The following is a 27,016-nucleotide window of genomic DNA, read 5'->3' as shown; positions in this document are numbered from 1 at the left end:
CAATTCAATAAGCCAAACCAGCTGAATACAGAGTTTCACCATGCTGTACAGTATATACAACTTTCTGCTTCAGTCAAAAAATAAATTAATTCTTTAAAATCTTAATATGTTATTCCACAATCATACAACTAGCTAATTTTTGGTCTGTGCATTTGTGACAAATGTGGTTTGTTACATTAACATGAATAACTCTGAAAGTGCTTCGCGTAATCTTCTGTGAACCATGATAAAAAAGAAAACAGTGCTTTAACTTGAATAAATATAACATAAAAAATACAGTACATAAAAGAAACAACTTGAAAATGCTGCAGATTTTCAGTAGTTTCAGTAGATTTGCAGTGGCTCTAGCAGGCTTTCTGACATTAAATTCAAGACCCAAAAGTTTTTGCAACAACTTGAACAAAAAACTACTTTTTAAAAATAATTTGTAAGATTTTGCATTGTGCAATTGCTATTTCTTTCCCATTTTTAAATTTAAAACTGGTTGCAGCCACTAGGAGCCACTGTTGTGTCTCTATCAGGTACATGCTGGAGCCACTGCAGCCTGCGTTTGATTTCAAAAGATCGCCAGGTTCAATCAGCCCACTGGGTCGGTGCTACAGCTCTCCTCATGTCAAAAGGACCTCCTCTCTCAGTCCCTCTATATTCCCTCTCACTCTTTAATTTCCCACCAGTTCGATCTGTTTTTGGTCATTCAGTCTTTGACCTCATTTCAATGTGAATGACCTGAATCTCCTGTGTTACTACATTCCCCTACATTCTGGCTAAACCTTTTAACTTCCCCCTCTGTCTAACCATCTCTACAATGCTCCGACGTATGGAGGATTTCACTAAGATTGAGTTGCAAGTAGCAGCCATGATGAGTTTATTTTATATGTGATACAGTGTAAACTAGCTACTGTATTATGGAGCTAATACTATGCCAAAACAATTTGAATTGCGTTCATTTAAATTATTAACTATTTTAATTTAATAAAACATAATATTGTGTTTCGCTAAAATTTTTATATTTTTAATTTCTTAAATTGATTTTAACTAAACTTACCTCATTTCTGCATGATCTGAATTTCACAATCTGAATTTCTGGATCTGAGTTTTAGAATATTGAATTTGATGTTCCGAATTTCTTCATCTGTAAAACTTGAAACTGTATTTTTACAAACCCTGTATCTGCAATATATGAATTTTAAAGTTAAAAAAAAAAAAGTAAAAAAAATCTGACTTTAAAAATCAGTTGTCTTAAATTTCAGATGTTCACTATTCCAGTTATGAAGTTCAAATTCAAGTTAAGAAATTCCAATTCAAAACATTTTTAATGGCATATAGTTTTATTAAATTCCAACAGTTAATAATTCAAATGAACACAATTTAAATTCAGATTGTTTTGGCATGTTAATAGCTCCATACTGTTTCAGTAAATACTTTGATTAAGAAAGCGTAAAATGTCCAAGATCTTGGCTGTAGTAAAGGACATCTCGCTTAGCCAACTTGGCCAACTTTTATGCATCTGAAATCACATAAGTAGACCTAGGTAATGCATTTTAAATTATTTTGAACGTACTTTACAAATGCTAAAAAAAGCCCTTTAGAACATTGCAATGTGGTCATGTCATTTCCTACCAAATACCTCCAATTTAGGTATATTAAAATAAACTACAAAGTACAGCAGCCACAAATGTATCAAAATAAAATACTGTATTTTTGTATTTAAAAATTCTACAAAATACTTTTACAAGTTCAGCATCAACCTTCTTTGCAAACCTTGCATAGGCCTATTCGATCAATTCCTTCTCTGTTAAAAGTGAAGTAAAATATATTTGATAGCAACAGCTTTTCTCTGAGCGTTTTAACAGATTCTCTGTTCACCTCTTCTGTACCTGAATAGCTAAATATCTATACATTTTTTACAGTTGAAGTTAGAATTATTCGCATTATTAGCATTTCTTAACATAATAGTTTTTAAAAATGTATTTCTAATAACTGATTTATTTTATCTTTGCCATGATAACAGTATAATATTTGACTAATTATTTTTCAAGACATTTCTATACAGCTTAAAGTGACATTTAAAGGCTTAACTAGGTTAATTAGGTTAATTAGGCAAGTAAGGGTAGTTAGATAAGTTATTGTATAATGATGGTTTGTTCTGTAGACAATTAAAAAATATTGCTTAAAGGGGCTGATAATTCTGACCTTAAAATGTTTTTTTATTATTAAAAACTGCTTTTATTCTAGCCGAAATAAAACAATTAAGACTTTCTCCAGAAGAAAAAATATTATCAGACATACTGTTAAAATTTAATTTCCTTGCTCTGTTAACATTATCTTAAAAAATATTTTAAAAAGAAAAACGGGGGGCTAATAATTCTGACTTCAACTGTATGTCCTGCTGATACTGTATAACATTTGTCGGGTGTTTTTGACTAGTCTGTATACACTTAATTGCTTTATTATTAAATATTTGTGTTTCATAAATTGTCCCACTTAGACATCTTTAGGCAGACATATTTCCTCTTCATTAACTATACTAATGGCTATTTAAACAGCCAGTGAATTATTGTAGATATCACCACTCTGTGATGAATAATTTCCTTCCATGTTCCAAGCTATCCACCTTCTTAATTCATTCATTTTCTTTTCAGCTTAGTCCCTTTATTAATCAGGGGTTGCCACAGTGGAATGAACCGCCAACTTATCCAGCATATGTTTTTATGCAGCGGATGCCTTTCCATCTGCAACCCATTTCTGGGAAACATCCACACACACACTAATACACTACAGACAATTTAGCTTACCCAATTCACCTGTACCGCATATCTTTGGACTGTGGGGGAAATCGGAGCACCCGGAGGAAACCCACACGAACGCAGGGAGAACATGCAAACTCCACACAGAAACGCCAACTGACCCAGCCAAGGCTCGAACCAGCATCCTTCTTGCTGTGAGGCGACAGCACTACCTACTGTGCAACTGGTTTGCCCCCAGCTTATACAGTAAATCAATTTTCTGTTCTGATCTCAAGCCTAGGCAAATAACTGAGAAAGCGCCAATCAGAGGCCTCATTTTCATGATGTCATCATGTAGACTCCTTACAATGTATTTTACCGTATTTTCAAATACAAAAATACAAGACATTGAAGTATTTTGATACAAATTATTAACTCATTTTCATAAACCCTATCAAATACAAATTACAAAATTTTATTTTGTATTTGAAATACATATAAATAATTGCATAATAAATACTGCCCATTCCTGACATAGCTAAATTATTTTGAGAAGTTGTGAAGTTGCTATAAATTTTGTTGTTTTTGATGAGATTTTTAAAAATGCTACTGTGTGTTTAATTTTGGTAACGCAATGTTGAATTTTTTACAAACTTGCAAATTTGTACTATGACTCTCGGCAGTTTGAGAAATTTGACATCATAATTGTATTGCAAGTTTTAAGTACTTTTTACTTCAAACATTACTAATTAACACTTTTAAAGCATTTATGTCACTATAAAAGAGCAGTTTCAATTTAAACTTTTCAACATTTTTAGAAGCTTATTATGACGATATTTTAGCTACTTTAATTTTTAAGTAGTTTCAGAGTAACTTCCCTTACACTGACAATTCGTTTAAATGGGTGTGAAGAAGTTGTTTACACAAAAAATTAGTAAAGTTTAAATCATCCACTCAGATTTTTATCTTAGATTTAGTAATTTCCTTGCTCAGTTAGACTAGCAAAGTAAGTCTCGAGGGACAGACTAGCATCTAGCTAAGCATGAGTAAAAAATACTGCCCTGTCGCAACCATTTAGTGAATTCACCCCACTGTCTAACTATCTTGCTCTTCCATTCTCTTCTTCCGGGTGGACCCCTTACCCTTTTCTATTCTCCATCTTTTGTACATTCTGTTTTTTCTCACCCCATCTTAAGCATGACCCATTGTCATTAATCAGTCCTACAATGTCCCATTATGGTCCCTCTTTCACTTAGTCCCGTCCAAGTCAGTCTTTCCAGCCCTTTGTCCACTCGCTGGTTCTCTCACTCTATCTCTCCCTTCCCCCAGCTGCACCTTCTGCCTCCATCCTGACCCCTTTCCTTTCTTTCTCTATCTATTTCCATTTCTTTCTTTTCCCTCTGCCCTTTTATCCTAGCCACATGGCTCAGTGTTTGTGTGGGTGTTCACTGCAGGAGTCTTGTCGAGGTGGTGGTGTGGGTGACTGAGGGGGGGACGAACAGGGGGATGGAGAGAACTGGTCAGCGCAGGGTGGGACAGAGGAGGAGAGCTGCAGAGCCACCTCATTCTCGTAGCAGAAGGAGGAACGGGAGCCTGCAATGTACTTTTTCTCTGCTAACTCCTTAGCGCTGCAGGTGGGAGTGTCCGTGACCTCATAAGTCCTGTTGAAGTATGAGTAGTCCACCTAGAGTTGAGGAGGACACATGTCATGACTAGTACAAAGCACAAAGCATGGCTAGATGTGAGTTTCTAGATTTGAACAGAGCAGGAAACAAATACTGTTGATTTTTAGGTAACACTAGTTTTAGTTTTGGACTGTATGAAAAAGGAAACACATTACTGCATTTGTAAATGTATAATGTAATGTAATGTGTCATGGGATTTTAAATGACCACAGGGAGCCAGGGCTTCGGTTTACGTTTCATCTATGGAGTAGGATAGTATATGGAGAGTCAATCTAGGGCAGGGCTCAACAATAAGGACTGCCCGATGGCCCGGGGCCAGTGTGCGAGGCTCTCAAGACAGTAGACAGGATTGTTACTGGCCTGATCTGTGCTGCCTTGTCGCAATAGTTCAATTTGCCCGCGACTTTTTGTCAAATGCATATGAATACAGTCTTAGAGTCGAGAAACAGTTTGTGCTTTTAAGACTTTAAATGCTACCTTCTCTATGATGTCGTAAACACCATTTTGCTTTTCGGTTCCTCTTATCTGATTTCATGTTGAGAGCATGTCGTTTTTTTGTAATACCAGTACAGCGAAGTGACAGCAACATCAAATTATGAGGCTAAAAGAATGTCTTGGAAGCAGACATTTACATTGGTACAGCGCGTCAATTTGCTCATTATATTTTTTATAAACTTTTTAAAAATATTTAAATTCTAGAACATATTTTGACACAATATTTAAAACATGTGACTAAGAAATAGCTATTGACTTTTCCTTTTTTTTTTGTTTTTTTTTATTTTTCTTTTGTGGGGCAAGCAAAAATATTGGCAGGGCAAGTAGAAATCTGAAACCCTGGCCCATTTGGGCCAGTAGAAAAAAATCCTTAGCGTTGAAGGGCCATATATACTTGCAAAAAAAAAGAGAAAGTTTTGCAAACAAAAAATAAAGTATTGAGCTAAAAAAAAAAAATAATAATAATATATTTTTTTTTTTGAGAAATAAACAAAAACATTGCTAATAAAAGTAAAGAACGGAAAAGGAAACTTAATTTTTAAAAATAAAAATGACATTTGCAAACAACAAAAAGAACTAAATATGTTTGCAATACATTTTTATAGCATTGCCTCCTGCTGGCCTCACTAACACTTCTTTCAACAGTAACACAGTTTTCCCATGTAGTCCCCCATCCAGTGAGTAAACCAGTCTTGTTGTTCATGTGTCTAGAAAAGTGTTCATGTGTCCAAAAATGTGAAGACAAAATATTTTTAGTTAATATTTAGATACGTTTTAGCAGCTGTGAAAGGGGTCTGTGGAAGTATTGGTGGGAACACAAAACAAATAATCTTTAAAGCATAAATGTGAACATAGTTAATGTAATTCTAGTATATGCATCTATTTGTTCAGAAAAAAAAAAAAACTGACAATCATAATTAAACTGATGTATTTAAATTAATAAATAGATGGCAAAGTCAGCTTACGGAATTAAAAATTCTATATATTTTTCCACAGGGCAACAGATTTTTCGCAATAACTTTTATTCATTTATAGCTTTATCTTATAGCTGTATTTTAAAAAACAATCATATAGAAAAAATGAAAATTTATACTGTAACAACTTTATGGTGGCCTATCATGCTTAAAAATAAGTGCCAACAGAGATATTTGGCTCCTGCCACTCTCATGAAGCACAGTGAAACAGCTATATCTTCCTACACTACTGATCTACAGAAGTATTTGTATTTATGCATATCTTGTAATAAACTTGAAATACGATTTTTTTACACAAATATTCAAAATATTTAAATATTTATATAGTAAAAATGAATAGGAAGAATACTTCCTAAACAAGCACTGCTGAAAAAATGGGCACAGACATAAACGGGAACTGATTTAAAGGTAGTTCATCTAAAATTAAAAATTCTGTGACTATTTGCTCACCCTTAACTTGTTCCAAACCTGTTTAAGTTGTTTAATTTTTTGAACTTTGATATGGTGAGCATATTTTTATTTTAGGGTGAATTTTTCCTATTAGGGAAATTAGATTTTTTTAATTAGAATGTTTTACAGGCCTTACAGGTCAACATATTATTACATTATTATTATTATTATTATTATTATTAAACATATCTGTTAAAAACAATGTAGACTTATGCTTTTTATTGGGTACTTCTGGATTTACAACCACTACAGTTTCCCCTCAATAATCTCCTTATTTCTTCCACCTTCATCACTTTCCACCTTATTTTCTCAGTCTCTCACCTGGTAGCAGTTCTTCCTTTCAAAGAGCACAGGCTCAAATCGGTGACCCCAGAGAATCTCAGAAGCCAGGAAAGAGGACCGACATTGAGTGGTCATGGCAGTGGCCTCCACCATACCTTCCAGAATTACCACCACTTCCAAATCTTTGTCTCCCTCTAGTGCACCTTTGTCCATTTCAAAGAAGGGGCTCTCCTCATTAATTTCATGTACAATGGTCACAGGTGACACCAAAAAGATGCGATCTGTTCCCGTGTCAAAGCCGACATTGAGGTCTGAGTTGTCCAAAGGCAGGAACTCGCCCTCAGGGGTCACCCGTGGCTGCAGCAAAGGTTAAAACAATGGTTACTAAAGTCCTCACAAAATCAACACCAACACCATGTCCTCTTCTAAAACATTGTTTATTTATACCTTAAAGCAGTGGTTCCCAAAGTGGGGGTAGCTAGACAATGATGGGCAATTGCTTGCGTATTACAAAAATTTTATGTATTTTACTAAATTTTTAATAGTTACATAAATAGTTTTTTTAATAGTTACATAAAAAAAACATGCAATTAAAAAGTCATCAGCTTTTCAATTATTTTTTTTCCACATAGATTGCTTTCCCTATAGCGTTAGCTGCAGCAGATTGATTTTACGGCACAATGTTAAGCTTTGACAACTTTACAGCATTTACGTACATTAAAAATAAAGGCCACAACTAAACATGGAGGATGATCTCCAAGACATAGAGTATAAATTAAACTAAGAAATGTCTTGTGCTGTAAACATTGTGCCGACCAGTAAGGTTTATATTAAAAAAAAAAAAAAGAATAATGACTGAAAAATTATATGGTTTGATTGTTGCATTTGTTGTAAATATCCTTGTGTTTTTTTTAGTATCCTATTGGTGTGTGTGAGCTGTTGTCTGCAATGTTTGTATTACCACCTCCGAGAATAGTATGGTTTACGAGTCACTCCAATTATTATTTTGGGGGTCACAGTCTGAAAAGTTTGGGAACCCCTGCCTTAAAGTATCACTTTTTTATGCTAACAATTCCAAATGAATTGGTTTTAATTTTTGCTATAGATTACATCTGTTGTCAAAATGACAAAACCATTCAGGGGTGCGTTTCTCAAACAACGACGTAACTCAAGGCTGAACTATCATAGTATGATGCATCATTTGTGAAAAGAACGATGTAGTGACGAGTGTTTCCCAGAGCCCTATAGTTTCTCTGTCGCAGATCCATCGCTTGAACCACATTAGTTATAGCATAAAACGTCCATTATGATGCTCTAAATAAGGTAGAGTAACTACTTCTTTACGGAAGAACCACATCATTTCTTTGTGCAAATTATATGGTTTTACACAAACACGGATTTAAAATAAAATCCAATATTAGTTTAGAAAAAAAAACATGCACTCTCTTTTATATTTCAACAGAAATGCTATTAGTGGATTTGAACTATATAAATCCACGAATGGGAGGTTTCGGTTCAGAAAGCTAATTGTCTGAAAGAGTATGGAACGGGCCAATGAAATGCCAATGAATTGGCAGCATAAGCTTGCGCACGTGTGCTTCATTGCCAATTATCTCCGCATATAAGCACAGGTGGAGCAAGCACACACCATCCTTTTAAGCTGAAGAGACTTGAACTTACAGCTAAGGGACAGTCATTATGGCGATGGTAAGTAGCATTTCCATTCCCCTCCTCGGGGAACGAGGGTTACTTTAGTAACCAGAGCGTTCCCCTTCGGATGGGGAACTTCAATGCTATTAGTGTATTTGAACTATATAAATCCACGAATGGGAGAAGCTATGGAAAACGCCATAATGACTGCACCTTACTAACGCCTCCAATGAGAGGATAGTCAAGCAAGCGTGAACGCTCCTACATCATGAGAGGCGCGGTCCTCTAACGTGGTCAACTGAAGTTTTACAGATTTAGATATATTTTTTGGGAAGTCGTAAGCATCTAGATAATTCTAGGAATAATATGACAGTACGTTGGGAAGCGTGCAGTCCCGATAGGGAGGACGCTGCGGGGGCCAACAGCACCCAATAGGGGAGATATGTTGGCAAAAAATACATATGGACAAACCCTGAAAGGGGGAGTACGCATATAATAGGATGGTTAGCGGGGAGGGAAGACACGGGTCCGCCCGTGAGGGGGGACTGCACCTGTGGCTGAAAAAGCATATGGGATCGCCAAACGGGGATCACGCATAGAGGGCACCTATACCCAAAACGCGAGCTGACCAGCGGGCAGACCTACAACGTAGTGGGCCATCAAGTGACTCCTCCGCTGAGTCAGTGCTGGGGGCCTTGGAGGAATCTGCAGGGCTCACCTGACGGGGAACTTTACTGGCAGATAAAAAGGCGCACGTATCTCCATATTAGGGAGAAAGGCGCAGCAAGCGTGTTTCAACACCAAACCGAATTGTTTCCTCAATCACCAAGGGTTACCTAATACCCTTGAGGAAACCGGCTCCACTAGCAGATTGTAAAACCTTGCAAATGTACTAGGTGTCGCCCAGCCCGCAGCTCTACAGATGTCTGTTAGAAAGCGGCTGCGTGCACGCGCCCAAGAGGATGCGAAGCTCCAAGTGGAGTGCGCACGCACTCTCGGGAGACATGGCTCACTTTGGCTTGATAAGCCAGAGAGATGGTAAGCACTAACCAGTGGGCCAACTTTGTTTCGATACGGCACTTCCCTGCTGCCGACCGCATAACAGACGAAGAGCTGCTCAGATGATCTAAAGCTCTGAGTACGGTCCAGATAAATATGCAAAGCGCAAACTGGATAAGTAAGGCTGGGTCTGCCTCCTCCTTTGGAGGCAGCGCTTGCAGGCTCACTACCTGGTATTAAAACGGAGTGGTAGGAACCTTGGCACATATCCCGTGCGGGGTCTCAGGAACGTGAGAGTAAGCCAGCCTGAATTACAGGCACGAGTCACTGACCGAAAATGTCTCCAGGTCCCAGACCCTCTAATCGATAACAACTCGACCAGCAGAGCTATCTTCAGGAACAGAAATCTTAAAGATACTGAGTCGAGGATCGAAGGCATCTGACGCAGGCTCATGTGAATGAGGGCGAGATCCTAAGAGGGCATGAGAGGGGGGCATAGATTAATTCGCCTAGCGCCTCTGAGGGACCGGATGATGAGGTTATGCGTTCCCAAGGTGCTGCCAGCCACCGCGTCATGAGAGCGGAGATGGCAGCCACGTAACCTTGAGTGTGGAGGGTGACAGCCAGCTCTCCAGCTTCTCTTGGCGTAAGAAAGCACAACGCTGATCTGGCAAATTTCGGGGGTCTTCTCAGCGAGAGACGCAACATTCAGTGAATATACTCCACTCCAGGGCATAGGCGCGCTCGAGGAGAGGGCTCTAGCCCGAGTGACGGTATTAACCACCGCAATTAGTAGGTTACCTAAGTCTTCCTCGCGTCTAAGGACCACCCGTGGAGGTTCCAAAGATTGGGGCGAGGGTGCCAGATGGTGCCTGTCCCTGAGAGAGTAGGTGCTCTCTCAAAGGGATTTGCCAGGGGAGGGCCATCGCGAGGAGGGATAGCTCAGACATCCAGGTCTGGTTTGGCCAGGGAGCGCAACCAGCGACCTGTTCCTCGTCCACCCTGACCTTGCACAGTAACTGCGCGAGCAGGCTCACTGGGGAAAAGCGTATTGCGCATGCCCCGAGGCCAGCTGAGAGCCAGTGCATCCGTGCTGAGAGAGCCCTCGGTCAGGGAAAAGTACAACTGGCAATGAGCCTTCTCGGGGGAAACAACTGAACGATCTGGGCTTCCCCGAATCGCGCCCATATCAGCTGAACAGACTCTAGAAGTAAGGCTGCCGTGAGAGCGCATCGGCTGCACGGTTGAGCTTGCCTGAAATGTGAATGGCGTGCAGCGATTTCAGCCGCGGATGACTCCAGAGGAGCAGACGGCGGGCAAGCTGAGACATGCGGCGAGAGCGAAAACCTCCATACGGTTGATATATGCCACCGCCGCAATGCTGTCCGTCCTGACCAGCACGTGTTACTGCTCCAGCACCGGAAAAAAAACAGTGGAGAGCGAGGAACACTGCCAACAGCTCCAGGCGATATGCCAATGCAACTGGGTTCCTTTCCACAGGCCCGCAGCTGCATGCCCGCAACGCACAGCCCCCCAACCCGTGCTGGAAGCATTTGTTGAAACGACAACAAGACTGGACGCCTGTCCTAGAGGCACTCCGGCCTGTAGGAATGAGGGGTCGTTCCAAGGGCTGAGGGCGTGGCGACACAGCGCAGTAACAGTGACTCGGTGTGCACGCGCGTGCCATGCGCGTCTGGGGACTCGATTGTAAAGCCAGTGCTGGAGTGGTCTCATATAGAGTAATCCGAGCGGCGTGAAGCGGCTGCGGATGCCATATGCCCCAGGAGCCTCTGAAATAATTTCAGTGGGACCACTATTTTGTTTGCTCTTTTCTCGGTTGACCTGAAACCCCAACAGGTGGAAGTGCCAGAGCACTTTGTCTCTGTGCATAATCAATTGCTCCGAGAGTGGGCTAAAAATCAGCCAGTCATCGAGATAATTGAGTATGCGGATGCCCGCGAGCCAAAGGGGCGCTAAGGCACCCTCCGCGGGCTTGGTGAGGACCCGCGGAGACAGAAAGAGCTCGAAGGGGAGGACTTTGTATTGCCAAGCTCGACCTTCAAACGCAAACCGCAGAAACTGACGGTGCTCAGGGATGAGATACATGTATTGTATTTTCAAATAAAATACTAAATATTTCAAATTGACATGTATCAAAATAAACTACAAAATACAGCACCCACAACATGTATCAAAATAAAATACTGTATTTTGTATTTTGAAAATTCTAAAAAGTACTTTTACAAGGGAGCATGATTTTTCCCCCGCAAACCTTCTATTAATGGGCCTATTGGATCAATCCCTTCATCATTAAACTGATTTAGTGAAGTAAACAATGATTGATAACAACAGCGTTTCTCTGAGCATGTTTAAGTCTGCTTCTCTGCACCTCATTCACCTCTACTGTACACGAGGAGCTATTCATTAAAAAATGTAACTTAAGTTTTATTCATTAAACTTGTTATTGCTCTTGGATTTTAGTTTAGATTTTGTACAAATTTCATCTCGAAGATGATCTTTTTAATCACTGTAAAAAAACATTTAATGCGGATAATGAACTGGAATATAATAAGATATATCTTAATTGGGAAAATTACTAAATCTTAAAAGTTTTATTTTTCAATATTTTTGCAACTGAAATCTTCAATACTAATTTCTAGTTTTAGTCATTTCCATGATTTTTCTTTTTTTTTTTTTGCAATTGTACTCTTCAAAAACAATATAAAACACGATATGTCAAAAAAAGGGAGTTTTTGATCAGTAGATTGTAAAATTATTTAATATTTTTCCTTTACTGATTAACTGTGTCAAAGTTTGTAATTACCTATAAAGAGCATCTGCAGATCAGCTATTGACATTTGAAACAGCCAATTTATTTTTTGCAGGTATTGCCACTGTAGGACTTCATGTTGTTTGTCTTATTTTCCTGTCTGATTTTGACCTGCTCGCGAAATTACCCCTCCTATTTGTCTGTTACTTTCTTTATATGTGAAGCATAATTTCCATCCATACTTGAAGCTTTGATTAACTTCTTCAATATGAATCAATTTTCTATTCGGATCTCAAGCCTTACCAAATAACTCAGAAAGCACCAATCCGAGGCTACATTTTTTTGATGTCATCATGTGAATTTCTTATAAAGTATACAAAATACAAGACACTAAAGTATTTTGATACAACATAATTATCCATTTTCATAAACCCTATCAAATACAAATTACAAAATATTATTTTGTATTTGAAATACGTATTTGAATTACAGGTATCATGTCCATCCCTGAGTGGGTGTTCCCTTCAGTTATTTTAAAATCAAGTAATGGACCCTTCATTCAAAAATCTTTCACTTGTAATATGTGAGCATATTTACTGCACAAAACTTGTCAGTGAACTACGAGGGCAAAAAAATAAAAAATAAATAAAAAAATGTGCCTATTAACCTAAATCCAGTTGAACTGTTTAATTAATCGAGATTTTGATTTTAGGTCAGTTTCCTAAGCCCTATTAAAAGGTCTAAAATGGCACCTCAAAAGTACATTTTATGTACATAATTTGGGTATTAATATATACATCTGAGGAATCAATTGGGCATTTGGTTACAAATGTCCCAGTGACAGCTCCTGTACCTTTGTTTCTGACAGTGTACTGTGCTCAGTATTTTATGCTAGTCTATTTTCATTCAGATTAGTCAGCAACAGAAATATATATATATATATATTGTTGGGTTTTACTGTCTTATCCCCGGGTTCATAAATCTGACCTTCTAAACTCAAAATATCATGTCTTGTTAGAAACATCACAGTTTTTACACGTAGACATGAACTCAATAAAAGACAAACATAAATGTCATTAGATGTGCTCATATCTTCATCTTTAAGACATCAAGATTTCATATATTAAACAAAAGCATACTGAAACAAATCATTTTAATCAGGCCATTAAATTATGTCACAAACACACAGACACACACACACAGACACACACACACACACACACGCACACACACACACACACACACACACACACACACACACACACACACACTGTAGGCAGATAAATGAGACAATGGTTTGCTCTGGTTAAGTTAATCCCCTCTGCAAATCTTATAAACCTCCGGTATGAGGTTGATAAAACAAGCCATCATTAACCACACCAACTGTCCAGATGTCATTCTGTCTATTTCTTTTCTCTTTCATTCGCTCAATCTCTTATCTTGCCATGTATCATACCATGCTTTTTTGCATGCTATTTCTTTCTTGTGTACAGTAGTCTTACAATTTTTGGCATTGGTAGCATTTTCAAAAGAACTATAATGTGAAATATTTTTTGGAATTCATTTTTTTTTTCAAACAGACAAGGCAATTTTTTTGTATTTATTCTTATCATGCAGAAAGCTGGAACAGTAATGCTGCTAAATACTATATGTGTACATATAAAAGGATACACTACCTGACAAGTCTTGTTGCCTATCCAAGTTTTAGGAACAACAAATAACAACTTGGCTTAGTTGATCATTTGGTATCAGAAGTGGCTAATATGAAATGCAAAGACATCTAAATTATGCTTATTTTACCAAAATAAAATTTGATCATGCCTTGATTTTTAAGGATTTAATTAGGACAGTAAGGTCTGACTTTGTTGAGACAAAAGTCTTGTCGCTTTAGTATGAAGTATAAAGTAAAAATGAACTTTAATAGTTACATTTTATATAGTTATATTTTATTTATGAAATTATAGTTATATTTTATATATACAGTATATAGTATAAAGCCATAGTATAGTGGAAAAAGAATTGATATTGTGTATGACTCCCAGGAGCTTGGAGGACTGCATTCATACATCTCTGCAATGACTCAAATAACTTGATTCAAATATGATTTTTTTTTTTAATTTTGCCACAAATTTCAGAACCTTGGTGTCAGTTTTCAAAACTCTAAACATTCGCTTGTAACGGGGAGACTGACACGGAGGGATCCATTTTGCAGTATTTATTAAGTCACACTTAAACATCAACACCTCGCACGGCTGTGCGAACATACAACATACAACTCAACGATGATTAGCAGATAACAGAGGCAGAGTGATTACCAGGCTTGAGTCAAGGGCAGGCAGCGTGGTTCAGAGTCCGTGATACAGGCTTTAGTCAGGGGCAGGCAGCGAGAATCAGAGTCCGTGTAATCAGGCTTTAGGTCAAGGGCAGGCAGAAGACAGAACAGAGTCGAGGAACGGGCTGAAGTGGTAAACGGGAGATCAGGCAGGATAGAACGCTCAGAAATGCTGGCCGGGGCTAAACAAGACTTCGCAATGGAGTGTGTGTGTGAGCTGCTTATATGTGGTACGTGGGTCATTAGTGAGATGGAGAACAGGTGTGCTGGGATCTGAGCGAGAAGGATGACGTAATGGTTAGAAGTCCGGAGATGGTGACCTCTGCTGGTCAGCGAGGGGAATGACTGGGACCGAGTCGGTGACAGAGCCCCCCCCCAACGAACGGCTCCTGAAGTGAGGCAATTCTCGACGCCGGGTCTTCCACGGGGGCGAGGGGCCGGCATCTCCGGATGTTGTGAGTGGAACTCTTCCAGTAGTGTGGTGTCGAGGATGTCCTTGCGGTTAATCCAAGATCTCTCTTCCGGACCGTACCCCTCCCAATCAACGAGATATTGGAGTTGTCCGCCCCGGCGTCTGGATCTCAGGATCTCGTGGATCTGGTAAGCCTCTTCGCCATCGATCATGAGAGGCGGGGGACCCTGTTCACCGGCTGCCACCTCCCTATCCGTCTCGGCTGGACCAGCAGCAGGCTTGAGCAGAGAGACATGGAAAGTTGGGGAAATACGAAAATGATTAGGGAGTGTCAGTCTGAACGAAACAGGAGATATTTGTCTTTCTATCTGGAAAGGACCCACGTACCTGGGGCTGAGTTTCTTGCAGGGCAGCTTGAGGCGTAAGTCGCGGGTGGAAAGCCATACCCATTGTCCTGGGGAATACATGGGACCAGGACGTCGGTGCCGATCGGCTTGTTCCTTGAAACGCCTTACGGCGTGAGAGAGGTGAGTATGAGCTGCGTTCCAGACCTCTTCGCAGGTTTTAAACCAGGTATCCACCGCAGGGAGTTCAGTGGTCTCGCCGGACCAGGGAAAGAGCGGAGGTTGGAAGCCCAGCACGCATTGAAATGGGGTTAGTCCTGTAGATGCCTTTCTGAGGGAGTTCTGAGCATATTCTGCCCACATCAAAAATTTGGCCCATTCGTTCTGGGTCGAGTGACAATACGTGCGGAATCGACCGATCTCTTGGTTCAAGCGCTCTGTCTGCCCGTTGGATTGGGGATGATAGCCGGATGTTAGGCTGACGTTGATCTGGAGATTTTTGAAGAATGCTGACCAGAGTCGGGATGTAAACTGGGGACCTCTATCCGATACGATGTCTTCGGGGAGACCATAGTACCGAAACACACACTCGCAGAGTAACTCAGCCGTTTCCATGGCTGTGGGCAGTTTGGAAATGGGAATAAGGCGGCAGGATTTCGAGAATCGGTCCACTACTGTGAGGATGGTGGTTTTGCCCTGAGATATGGGTAAATCGGTGATGAAATCTATAGCGATGTGTGACCAAGGACGATGTGGCACCTCCAGGGGTTGGAGTAATCCAGATGGACGGTGACGGGAGTGTTTGGACATCTGACAGGGTGAGCATTTGTTAATGAAGTTGATTACATCCTTGTGTATGGATGACCACCAGTAGCGGGATTGAATCATTTGCACAGTGGCTGTGCTGCCTGGGTGACCGGAACTGGGGTGGTCATGTACCTCGGAGATGAGCCTTTCTCGAAGCGACGGGGGAACAAAGATTTTATTCTCCGGACAGGGCTGCTGAGAAGGATTATTTTCGGCGGCTTGGAGGATCTCCTGATCTATATCCCACTGGATGGGGGCGACAATTAGAGGACTTTTAATTATGGGCTCGTCAGTGATTTCAGAGGTCTCATCGTCTGAGAGGCGGGACAGAGCATCTGCTTTGATGTTTTTCGAACCAGGGATATAGGTGACTTGGAAGTCAAATCGGGTGAAAAACAGCGCCCATCTTGCCTGTCTAGGATTCAGACGTTTACAAGACCGGATGTATTCTAGGTTCTTGTGATCAGTGATGACGATGAAAGGGTGTTTTGCGCCCTCAAGCCAGTGTCTCCATTCCTCTAGCGCAGCTTTCATGGCGAGGAGTTCTCGGTTTCCCACATCGTAGTTCCGTTCAGCGGAGTTAAGCTTGCGAGAATAGAAGGCACAGGGATGGAGCTTCTTATTCACTAGGGATCGTTGGGACAGGATGGCTCCAATTCCAGTGTTTGACGCGTCAATTTCGACGACAAAGGGTTGTTCGGGATCAGGATGACGCAGAATAGGTGCACTGGAGAAGCGAGTCTTTAACTGGGTAAATGCTCGGACAGCGTCGGGGTTCCATTTAAGGCGAGCATTATTAGCTTTGACCATGGCGGTCAGTGGGGCAGCGACTGAACTGAAGTTCCTTATGAAGCGTCTGTAGAAGTTAGCAAAGCCCAGGAATCGTTGTAGTTGCCTGATGGTTTCGGGTTGTGGCCATTGTGTCACAGAGTCAACCTTTTGTTGGTCCATGGCCACGCCTTCTGGACTGATAATATAGCCAAGAAATGAGATGCAGGTCTGGTGGAATTCGCACTTGGAGCTCTTCGCATACAACTGGTTTTCAATGAGACGTTTGAGCACTGCCCGAACGTGCTGGATATGCTCAGATAGCGAATTGGAATAGATCAAGATGTCGTCAATATATACTATTACCCATTTGTTGAGCATGTCTCTAAATATCTCATTTACGAATGCCTGGAACACGGAAGGACTGTTTGCTAGGCCGAAGGGCATAACGAGATATTCGTAGTGGCCGTCAATTGTAGAGAACCCGGTTTTCCACTCGTCTCCCTGTCGTATGCGGATGAGGTTATATGCACTACGGAGGTCCAACTTAGTGAAATACTGGGCGGATCGGAGTTGTTCCAGGGCGGCAGGAACCAATGGCAATGGGTAGCGGTATTTGACCGTGATCTCATTCAAGCCTCGGTAATCGATGCAAGGGCGTAAGCTGCCATCCTTCTTCTTGACGAAGAAAAACCCCGCTGAAGCGGGAGAAGTAGATGGTCGAATAAATCCTTTTTTTAGCTCCTCAGAGATGTACTTCTTCATAGCCTCAGTTTCAGGTTGTGAAAGAGGGAATATGCGACCACGAGGGGGCGTGGTGCCGGGTAGCAGCTCAATGGCACAGTCATTATCACGATGAGGAGGGAGCTTAGTAGCCTTCTGCTTATTGAATGCTTCAATTAGATCGTGATAAGCATCAGGAACATGATGGAGTTCAGAGTCTTCGGTTTTGTTGATTGTGTTGATCTGGATAGGGGAAACAGGATGCAGACATTGGGTAAAGCATTGATCGCTCCATTTTATGATCTCACCAGTTCTCCAAGAGACTTGAGGGTCATGCTGTTGTAGCCATGGTAACCCAAGAATCACAGAGTGTTTAGGGGAGTTGATGGCAAGAAGGGAAATTTCTTCTTCATGAAGAGAGCCTGTTTGAAGCAAGACTGGCGAGGTCTGGAATTTTATACGTCCTTCTCCCAAAGGGCGCCCATCTACAGCAGTGATGGCTATGGAGGAATCACAGGGGGTTAGAGGAATGGAGTGAGTGGTGGCAAACGTGTAATCAATAAAGTTACCAGCGGCTCCTGAATCGATCATGGCCATAGTCTCAATCTCGTTTCCATCATTTCTCAAAGTGACAGGCAGATTCACAACATTATTAGTGGTAGTGAACATAGTGGTTGCACTCACCGAGAGGGTTTTAGGGAGAGGCTTGTTGGGACATAAAACCTTCGTATGACCTGGAAGTCCGCAGTAAATGCACAGGTGATTTCTTCTCCGTCGTTCTCGCTCTTCTGGGTTCAGACGGGTTCTACCCAATTGCATGGGTTCAGCGGAGGTTTCAGGGGATACAGGACTGGAAGCAATTGAGCAGAGCGGATTGCGAGTGCGGAGGAGAGTGTCTAACCTTATGGAAAGCTCGATTAGTTGATCCAATGTTTTCCCATCGTCACGACATGCCATCTCTCGCTGCAATTCTGGCTTTAGAGCTCTTATGTAGAGCGTGACAAGCGGATCATCAGCCCAGCCAGTTTGCGCTGCCAAGGTGCGGAACTGCAGGGCGAACTCAGCTGCGGAGCGATCTCCCTGTTGGATACACAATAGCTCCTCGCCAGCGTTACGACCACCCTCCGGATGATCGAACACAGTGCAGAAACATTTGAGAAAGTCATTAAACGAGGGAAATATCGGGGTACTGTCTGGCCAAACTGCAGTAGCCCAGTCTAGCGCTTTCCCAGTGAGCAGTGAGCACACAAAAGCAATTTTCCCGTTTGTCCTTAAACAGATGGGGTTGTTGGGCGATAAACAGTTTGCATTGCAATAGAAAGCCTTTACATTTTGCTGGGTTACCTGAGAACTTGTCAGGAAAAGCCAATCGAACTCCGGAAGTCATCGGGGGTTGTGCAACAACAAGTGGACTTGGAGAGTAGTTGGCGGTGGGTTGCGCAGTGGCAGCAGCTTGCAGGTTTTGGAGGGATTTCACCAGTTCATCTGTTAACTGAGTTAGGTGTGTTAGTTGTTGTTGGTGTGTTGACAATACCTGAGCTTGTATTGTGACTTCGTGAGACAAAACCTGGATGGCTGCGGGATCCGTGTTGGGCGAAGTCTTCTGTAACGGGGAGACTGACACGGAGGGATCCATTTTGCAGTATTTATTAAGTCACACTTAAACATCAACACCTCGCACGGCTGTGCGAACATACAACATACAACTCAACGATGATTAGCAGATAACAGAGGCAGAGTGATTACCAGGCTTGAGTCAAGGGCAGGCAGCGTGGTTCAGAGTCCGTGATACAGGCTTTAGTCAGGGGCAGGCAGCGAGAATCAGAGTCCGTGTAATCAGGCTTTAGGTCAAGGGCAGGCAGAAGACAGAACAGAGTCGAGGAACGGGCTGAAGTGGTAAACGGGAGATCAGGCAGGATAGAACGCTCAGAAATGCTGGCCGGGGCTAAACAAGACTTCGCAATGGAGTGTGTGTGTGAGCTGCTTATATGTGGTACGTGGGTCATTAGTGAGATGGAGAACAGGTGTGCTGGGATCTGAGCGAGAAGGATGACGTAATGGTTAGAAGTCCGGAGATGGTGACCTCTGCTGGTCAGCGAGGGGAATGACTGGGACCGAGTCGGTGACATCGCTACTTTTAACTCAGGCTCTCCAATGTTCAAACCTCTGCATGCTGCATTCATTTCCTTAAAAGTCTTGCATTTGCAGGATCATTGGTTCACATAATTCTTTTATCATACAAATACTACAGGAACAAAACTTTAGATCACCAGCACACAAGATGCACATGGATTCAATAATCAATCTTTAACAATCATAAAATATTATTGTTTAAAATATATGATACAGGTTTCATTATGGTTTAAGTGTAGAGGGAACAGTACAGCCCGTGGATACACTAAACTAGTTTTATTCATTCCATCATAATGTAGGTTTACTGTAATTGTTTTTCTCACTTTACGTCCCCATATAGAAAGCTGATATATGGCATATGATATGTGGCAACATAAGCAAATTACAATTGGATTACACATACTGTATATAAAACGTCATAATGGTCAATAATTTATCAAAATAATGCAAAAATCACTGTTTATATTTATTTTCAACCATATATATATATATATATATATATATATATATATATATATATATATATATATATATATATATATATATATATATGTGTGTGTGTGTGTGTGTGTGTGTGTGTGTGTTCATATACAGCCATATGGACACATATACAAATTATAGGTAATATATTTGTAAGGGTAACAAATATAGCATTTATTTACGTAATATATGTGTACATATTTGTAATTCTAAAAGTTGTCAAAAAATGACAATATTTGACTTGTACAGTATGTATATTTTATACATGTAAAATTCTTATGAACTATTATGTCACATGTAATTTGTATTTATTTCTATATATAAGATTTCTATTTTGAGATCTGTTTCCATCAGTCTGGTCTTGTGGATTTGGTTCTCCTCTACATCATAGTAATGTTTTCATTACTCAAAAATCTTGGAAAGACCCTTCTGTCAATGTGAATCCAGGCCTGACTTTGGTCTGCTGTGAAACAATTTTACTCAATATTAGACATGAGTGGATGGTTGTTTAAAGGAGTCTTATATGGATATATGTTTGTTTTAGAGTATATGAAAGTTTATTACTTGGTAATTGAGTTTCAGTGAATGATGTAAAACTTTCTTTGAAAGATAACGTAGCCAATTACATTATATCAGGCAGCAGCTAAATAACAAACCACATGTCAACAGTTTCATATATGAATTCATCATATATGAATTTTATATGGATATTTATAAAGTGAGAGTTGTTAATACTGTTTCTTGCAGATGACTGAATATATGACAAAACTATGGTCCTCATGGAAGACATTAAATACTATTAAAAACCCTTTTCATGATTCCTTAATAGACATAACAATAAAAGTAATAAATTGAAAAAGACTCACTAACCTTGAGTAGCTGTGCTCGAACATGAGCCTCCACCAGGTGGCTCTTACGCAAGTTTCCCACTCGCCACATCATGCAGAGTTTCCCGTCCCTCACGGCCACCACAGCCACATCCGAGAACACCAGTGTCTCATTGCGCTTCTTGGGCTTGGCGATCTTAGCCATTACCGCCCCAATGATGAAAGCGTCGATGATGCAGCCCACAATGCACTGCAAAACGACAGCCAACACCGCCAGGGGGCAGGCCTCGGTAACACTCCGGAAGCCATAACCTATAGATGTCTGTGTCTCTAGAGAGAAGAGGAACGCCGCCATGAAGCTGTTCACCTGCTGAAAGCAGGGTTCCTCTGTCTCTGCTACCATTTCCACTCGACTGGAACCTTCGGTGGCATCCAGTGGAGCCAGAGAGGATGAAAGAGATGAGGGAGAAGAGGAAGATGATGCTAAGGGATTCAAATCCCCATGAGCTGCAGCAATGAGCCAGAACGTGAAACCAAAGAGAAGCCAGGTGAGCAAGAAGGAGAGGGTGAACACCACGAGCATCCAGCGCCAGCGGATGTCAACGCAGGTGGTGAAGAGGTCAGTTAGGTAGCGCTGGCCCCTTTCGCTCATGTTGACGAAGGTGACGTTGCAGCGCCCGTCCTTGCCTACAAAGCGCCTTCGGGGCCGGCGGGACTGGCGGCGGCGATCACGGAGCGGTGTGGGGGAAAGGGAAGGTAAGGATGCTCTTTTGTTCCTTTCCCACCTCCCTTCAACCCCAGACTCCCCACTGAGTGCCGACCCACGTCCTCCCCCTCCCCTCCTTCCTCCCCCTTCCTCCTCATCATCATCATCCTTGTCCGCATCATCATCATCATCCTCATCCTCATCTCTCTCTCCGCTCCTTCCTCCATTGCTGTGGAGAATGCTGAGCACTTTGCCATTGCAGTTGGGAGATGGAAGTGTGCCCGAATGGGAGGAAGTGCCATCATCACTTTGTGCCAGCCTCATGACTTCTTCCTCATCCAGAGGGGTGTCCACAACCGCACTGAAGCGCCGCTTCACTCGAGCGGCCCCCATTACAGACCCCCACAGAGTGACTGAAAAAATATCTGAAAAATGAAGTGTTCACGATAAATCCAGTGTAGATGGAAATCCTTGATTTTGTTTGATACTGATATAGATAGATTAATCCAAAATATGAAAAGTAGATTGTATTCCACAATGAGGCTTACGGCCTGGATGAGTCCTTATTGTCATTCAAATCCCGGCAGCCAATCACTGCCCAGAGACGGAACACAATTGCATTTGAGATCATCTCTGACATCATCAGTGTCCCTCTTGTGAAGATTCAAGTAGAGTCTTTGCTTAAAGGACACACCAATAAACTGGATTTCCAATTGAATTTCACTGAACTCAAAAAGTTCCAAAGTGTCTAGATCAAGTAAATAAAAGAATCCAGTTTCGCAGCATTAGCAACAGTTCTGACAAGGTCAGATGGCAGGCAGAGACCAGACAGAGGAAAACAATGGAGCATTAGATCTAACATACAGCTACTAAATAAGAAAGCGAGGAACTAAAAGGCACAAACAAACAAGGAAGAGTACAAGGATGCACAAGGAAATTCAAACTTACATAACATGAAAGGAAAAATATAAATAAGCCTCAGTCTCAATCTTTAGAACATATAGGGTAGGTTGAAAAGAACTAATATTTTTCGTGCATTAAAAAGTCTAGAACATATTTAAGCAATTAATAATAAAAGACACCAAAGTAACAGCATGCATATACAGACCAGTCTTTCCTTTTAGGACCTCTCCACATTTCCTTATTTAAATGGACAGATGTTTAAAGAGACAGAGAGACATGGAATTAATATGAAAAATTCCAAACATTTCTGAAAACTCTTTAGTTGTGACCACTTTTTCTTCAAGATTGAGTATTTTTAACTATTTTACAAAGAATAGGTCCCATTCCCAATCAAGTTAGACATTAAAACTATTCAAATAGTCATTCTCTCAAAGTCAAGGTCCCATCTCCAGTCTGGTCCCAACTGATTTTACAGTCTCACAGCAACAGCCCAGTTCTCCAAAAGAAACTGACATTTTGAGCTAGTAAAAACCTCTTCATTGAAGCTCAGTAAGTAAATTACAGGGGAACATCTGATAATGCGCACAAAAATAATGAAAAGAGATTTGGAGAGAGATGAATTATGACCTGTTGATGAACTTTGTCCTTTCCAAAAGCTTAAAAAAGCTAGGTTATGCTTTTAGATCTTCCTCAGAGACCAAGTCCAGTTTGTTCGACAAAACAAACAAAAAAACACTGTGCAGTTGTTGAAATATCCCCTAAAAGTAAACAGCAGGCCACACAAGTGTAAGCTTAAGCATAAAGTATTAAAAATAAAGTGACAGAGAAAAAAAATCAGACCTGATAAGTGATGTTGTCTTTTTTCAAATTCCTCCTTTGAGAAACATGTAGATCAAGGCTTAATGAACGTAATAGAAAAGAGAATCCTTTAAAAGGTGTCTAGTCATGACAAGTCCACTTGAACTAAAACATGTCACAATAGAGTTGAGAAAAATGTAACACTCAAAACAGAATCAATAAGTGACAGTATAGAAAAAGAACATTTCCAGAGTAAGAGGTGACAGAATCTGCTGCTCTCACACTGATATTGATGCTAGAAAAAAGTTTTTCAGGTCGCGTAATGTTCCTTAATCTTTCTGTAGGTGGTTTTGCGTTGCGGACATCACTGTCTCCTGGGTAGAAAACAGGATATGAAAGTTATGCAATTTAAAAGGCAAGATCAAAATACTCAAATATGACAACAAAACATATTTAATTTATGTAGAGTATGTCAGATTGTTTTCAAGACATTGTCACAATTCACTATTCTTTAAGACTCAACTACAAAATATGGATATTTACCGCTTCTGGAATTTACCAAAGGTCATAGATCCTGTATATTCTTTGATGCCCTTTCAGTCAGCAGGATTTAGCTTCAAAATATAAAATTGAGAAAAAATTAGTACCTTTTAATGATTTATATATTTATAAAAAACAGGTCAGTCATTATATAGCTCCCAGTTATTGGAGCTAATCTTGCACATGGTGACTATTTTTCATAATTATCTGACAAACCCATTAACTGGCAGCCTAACTTTCCAGATTAACTGACTTTGAAAAACGGTGAGCCGTTCTAAAATGACTCAAACCCTCTGACAGCGTTAAAGTGAGAATGTTTGAGCCACAGGGGAATGAACCACCTACTTATCCAGCATATGTTATTATGCAGTGGATGCCCTTCCGTGTCGCCATATGTCAGCTGTTTTTTTCCTGTAATTTTTTAACAATGTTGCTAACTCTTGGAAGTCCCCCAAATATCTGGTTGTAGAGGAACAAATGAATCAAAGAACAAGATATTGTGGAGAATCTTATTGGATATTCAAGATTGTTCATAGGGTTAAACACTGAAGAGACTATAAGAGTGGAGGAAGATCACAATAAAAAGACGTCTGATGTCTTTTAGAGACTAGTGACACTTCCTTCTCACTTTGATTATGTAACCTTGGATATTTATTAGGTGTATTACTTCTTCAGGCTATAATAACAGCTATGAATAATTTTTAATCACTTTGTCACATATTTGCCTTGATTATTTACTAGAATCATGGCATAGCCAACTAAAATACATACAAATATTCAAAATTAAGTGCTCACAAATTTCTGTTTTACATTACTAGGGCAAACAATTTTAATTGTCAAAACAAAAAGGTAGCACGTTCGCCTTACAGCAAGAAGGTCGCTGGTTCGAGCCTCAGCTCAGTTGGCGTTTCTGTGTGGAAATGTTCTCCCTGCGTTCGCGTGGGTTTCCTCTGGGTGCTCTGGTTTCCCCCACAGTCCAAAGACATGCAGTACAGGTGAATTGGGTAGGATAAATTGTCCGTAGTGTGTGTGTGTGTGTGTGAATGACAATGTGTGGATGTTTCCCAGAGATGGGTTGTGGCTGGAAGGGCATCCACTGCGTAAAAACTTGCTGGATAAGTTGGTGGTTCATTCCGCTGTGGTGACCCCAGATTAATAAAAGGACTAAGCTGACAAGAAAATGAATGAATGTTTTTATAATAAAATTAACATACTGTAAGTGTTATTTTAAGAAGTGTGTTTAATAGTAAAGTGCAAATACTGAACAATCAAAGCAAACTTTAAGGTGTGAATAATAATGATACAGTAAACCTCAAACTCTGTAAACAAAACAAATTATGATGATCAAATCTGAGCTTTCAAGTAAAGGAACCAGTCATCATTATTCCAGTACATATTGCAACATTACAAATTGTAAAGTTAAATGACTACATTACCCCCTATGCAATAAAAAAAATAAATAAAAAAAAATATTTTAGATGTGGTGCTAGTGGCTGGGATGAAGACTTTAAAGAAAAGTAAAAAGCACTGCAGTTTTTGAATGTGCTGTGTTTGTCTGAGGTCATTAGTCTGCCGTTATTACTGAAATGTGTATATTCAATACAAAGTGTGAAGCAGGGGTGCGTTTCCCAAAAAACAACATAACTCGTGGCTGAACTATTATAGTTTGATGCATCGTTTGGGAAAAGAACGTAGGAACGAGTGTTCCCCAAAACCAGTAGTTTCTTTGTCGCAGATCTATCGCTTGAACCACATTAGTTATGACGTAAAACGCCCATAATGATGCGCTAAACGGAGTGGAGTAACTTCTTCTTTATAGAGCAACCCCCGTCATTTCTTTGTGCAAATTATATTGTTTTACAGAAACACGCATTTAAATAAAATCCAATATTAGTTTTGGTAAAAACATGCACTCGCTTTCCATATTAATTAAAATATATGTAAATGGCACATATAGGGCCGATGTTTGCTTTAATAATATTATTGAGAAGTTGAAAATTACATATTCTGTTCTAAAACATAAAATTACTTACAAAAGCTAACACTATTCTAATATCATATTTAAATAATATAAATAAATAAATAATGAGGCTATTAATTATAAAATTAAATTTAATATTTATGAGTAAATTTTAATAATCCTACAATAATAATAATAATATAAATAATATTAATGATGATGATGATGATTATTATTATTATTATTATTACTATTATTATTATTATTATTATTAGTCTTCAAGTGCACAAGTTTGCGACACAGTTTGCGAATGTTTGTTGGAGCAATAGACTTGGCAAATGGTAAATCCACAAACTATGTTTTGGTTAGTTGTACTTGTTCTACTTGCTCACAGCATTGAAAAGTTGTTTTCAATTAGGTCTGAAAATATAACACACTGCTGCTGCAAAAATAATATAAATGTAACCCTTGAAGCAAATCTAAACACAGGTGGAGCTGGGGTGGAGGGGGGTCTCCGAAAGATGATCTTTTATATCTAAATTAGTGGAAAGTACTTCTGCTGCCCAACTCCAGTCTTTTCTAGTTTCTAGTTGATAATAATCTCTCTGACCCTTTTCAATCTGATATTCGCCCCCTCCATAGTACCGAAACGGCACTTGTAAAGGTAGTGAATGATCTATTGCTTTCTGGTGATTCTGGCTCAGTGGTTAGCACTGTCATTACACAGCAAGAAGGTCGCTAGTTTGAGTCCCAGCTGGGCCAGTTGACCTTATGGAGTGTGCATGTGGGAGTTTGCATATTCTCTCTGTGTTTGTTTGAGTTTCCTCTGGGTGCTACAGTTTCCGCCACAGTCCAAATACATGCGCTATAGGAGAATAGGATTAACTAAATTGCAAGCATGTCTGGGTGTTTCCCAAGTACTGGGTTGTGACTTGAAGCGCATCTGCTGCCTGAGACATATGTCAGAATAGTTGGTGGTTCATTCCACTGTGCTGACCCCTGATAAATCAGAGACTAAGCCGAAGTAAAATCAATTAATGAATAAACTATTAGGTCTATTCATTCAATGCCATTCTGTGACAAAGTACACACTTTACTCCAACAGAGCATTATCAAGCCATATTTTCCAAAAGCTGAAAGTATTTTTTATTAATACATTTTAAGAACATTTGTATTACATTTGGTAAATTGCTTTGGTCTTGACTTTAAATATAAATCTAAAAGCTAGAACATCAAGAAAACATTCAGGTCT

At 40.1% G+C, this 27,016-nt stretch overlaps 1 protein-coding gene across 2 annotated transcripts in view; it reads right to left on the bottom strand.

Annotated features, from left to right (window-relative positions):
* Nucleotides 1–3,062: 3,062 nt before the first annotated feature.
* Nucleotides 3,063–27,016, bottom strand: part of kcnj14 (potassium inwardly rectifying channel subfamily J member 14) — a 62,538-nt gene continuing 38,584 nt past the window's right edge. The window contains exons 2-8 of one of the 2 annotated variants that reach the window (XM_073924505.1): nucleotides 23,808–23,878; nucleotides 23,547–23,638; nucleotides 23,307–23,364; nucleotides 23,094–23,224; nucleotides 20,901–22,703; nucleotides 6,652–6,969; nucleotides 3,441–4,410 (exon numbers count right to left, since the gene is read on the bottom strand). In XM_073924505.1, coding sequence (XP_073780606.1) covers nucleotides 4,153–4,410; nucleotides 6,652–6,969; nucleotides 20,901–21,956 — 1,632 coding nt within the window. In that variant the 5' untranslated portion in view covers nucleotides 21,957–22,703; nucleotides 23,094–23,224; nucleotides 23,307–23,364; nucleotides 23,547–23,638; nucleotides 23,808–23,878 and the 3' untranslated portion in view covers nucleotides 3,441–4,152. 2 annotated transcript variants of the gene reach the window in all.

This window comes from Danio rerio, chromosome 16 (genome assembly GCF_049306965.1).
Source record: "Danio rerio strain Tuebingen ecotype United States chromosome 16, GRCz12tu, whole genome shotgun sequence".
Taxonomy (NCBI): domain Eukaryota; kingdom Metazoa; phylum Chordata; class Actinopteri; order Cypriniformes; family Danionidae; genus Danio; species Danio rerio.
Note: the sequence above shows the minus strand (reverse complement) of the source record. Positions and strands in the feature narration are given on the sequence as shown.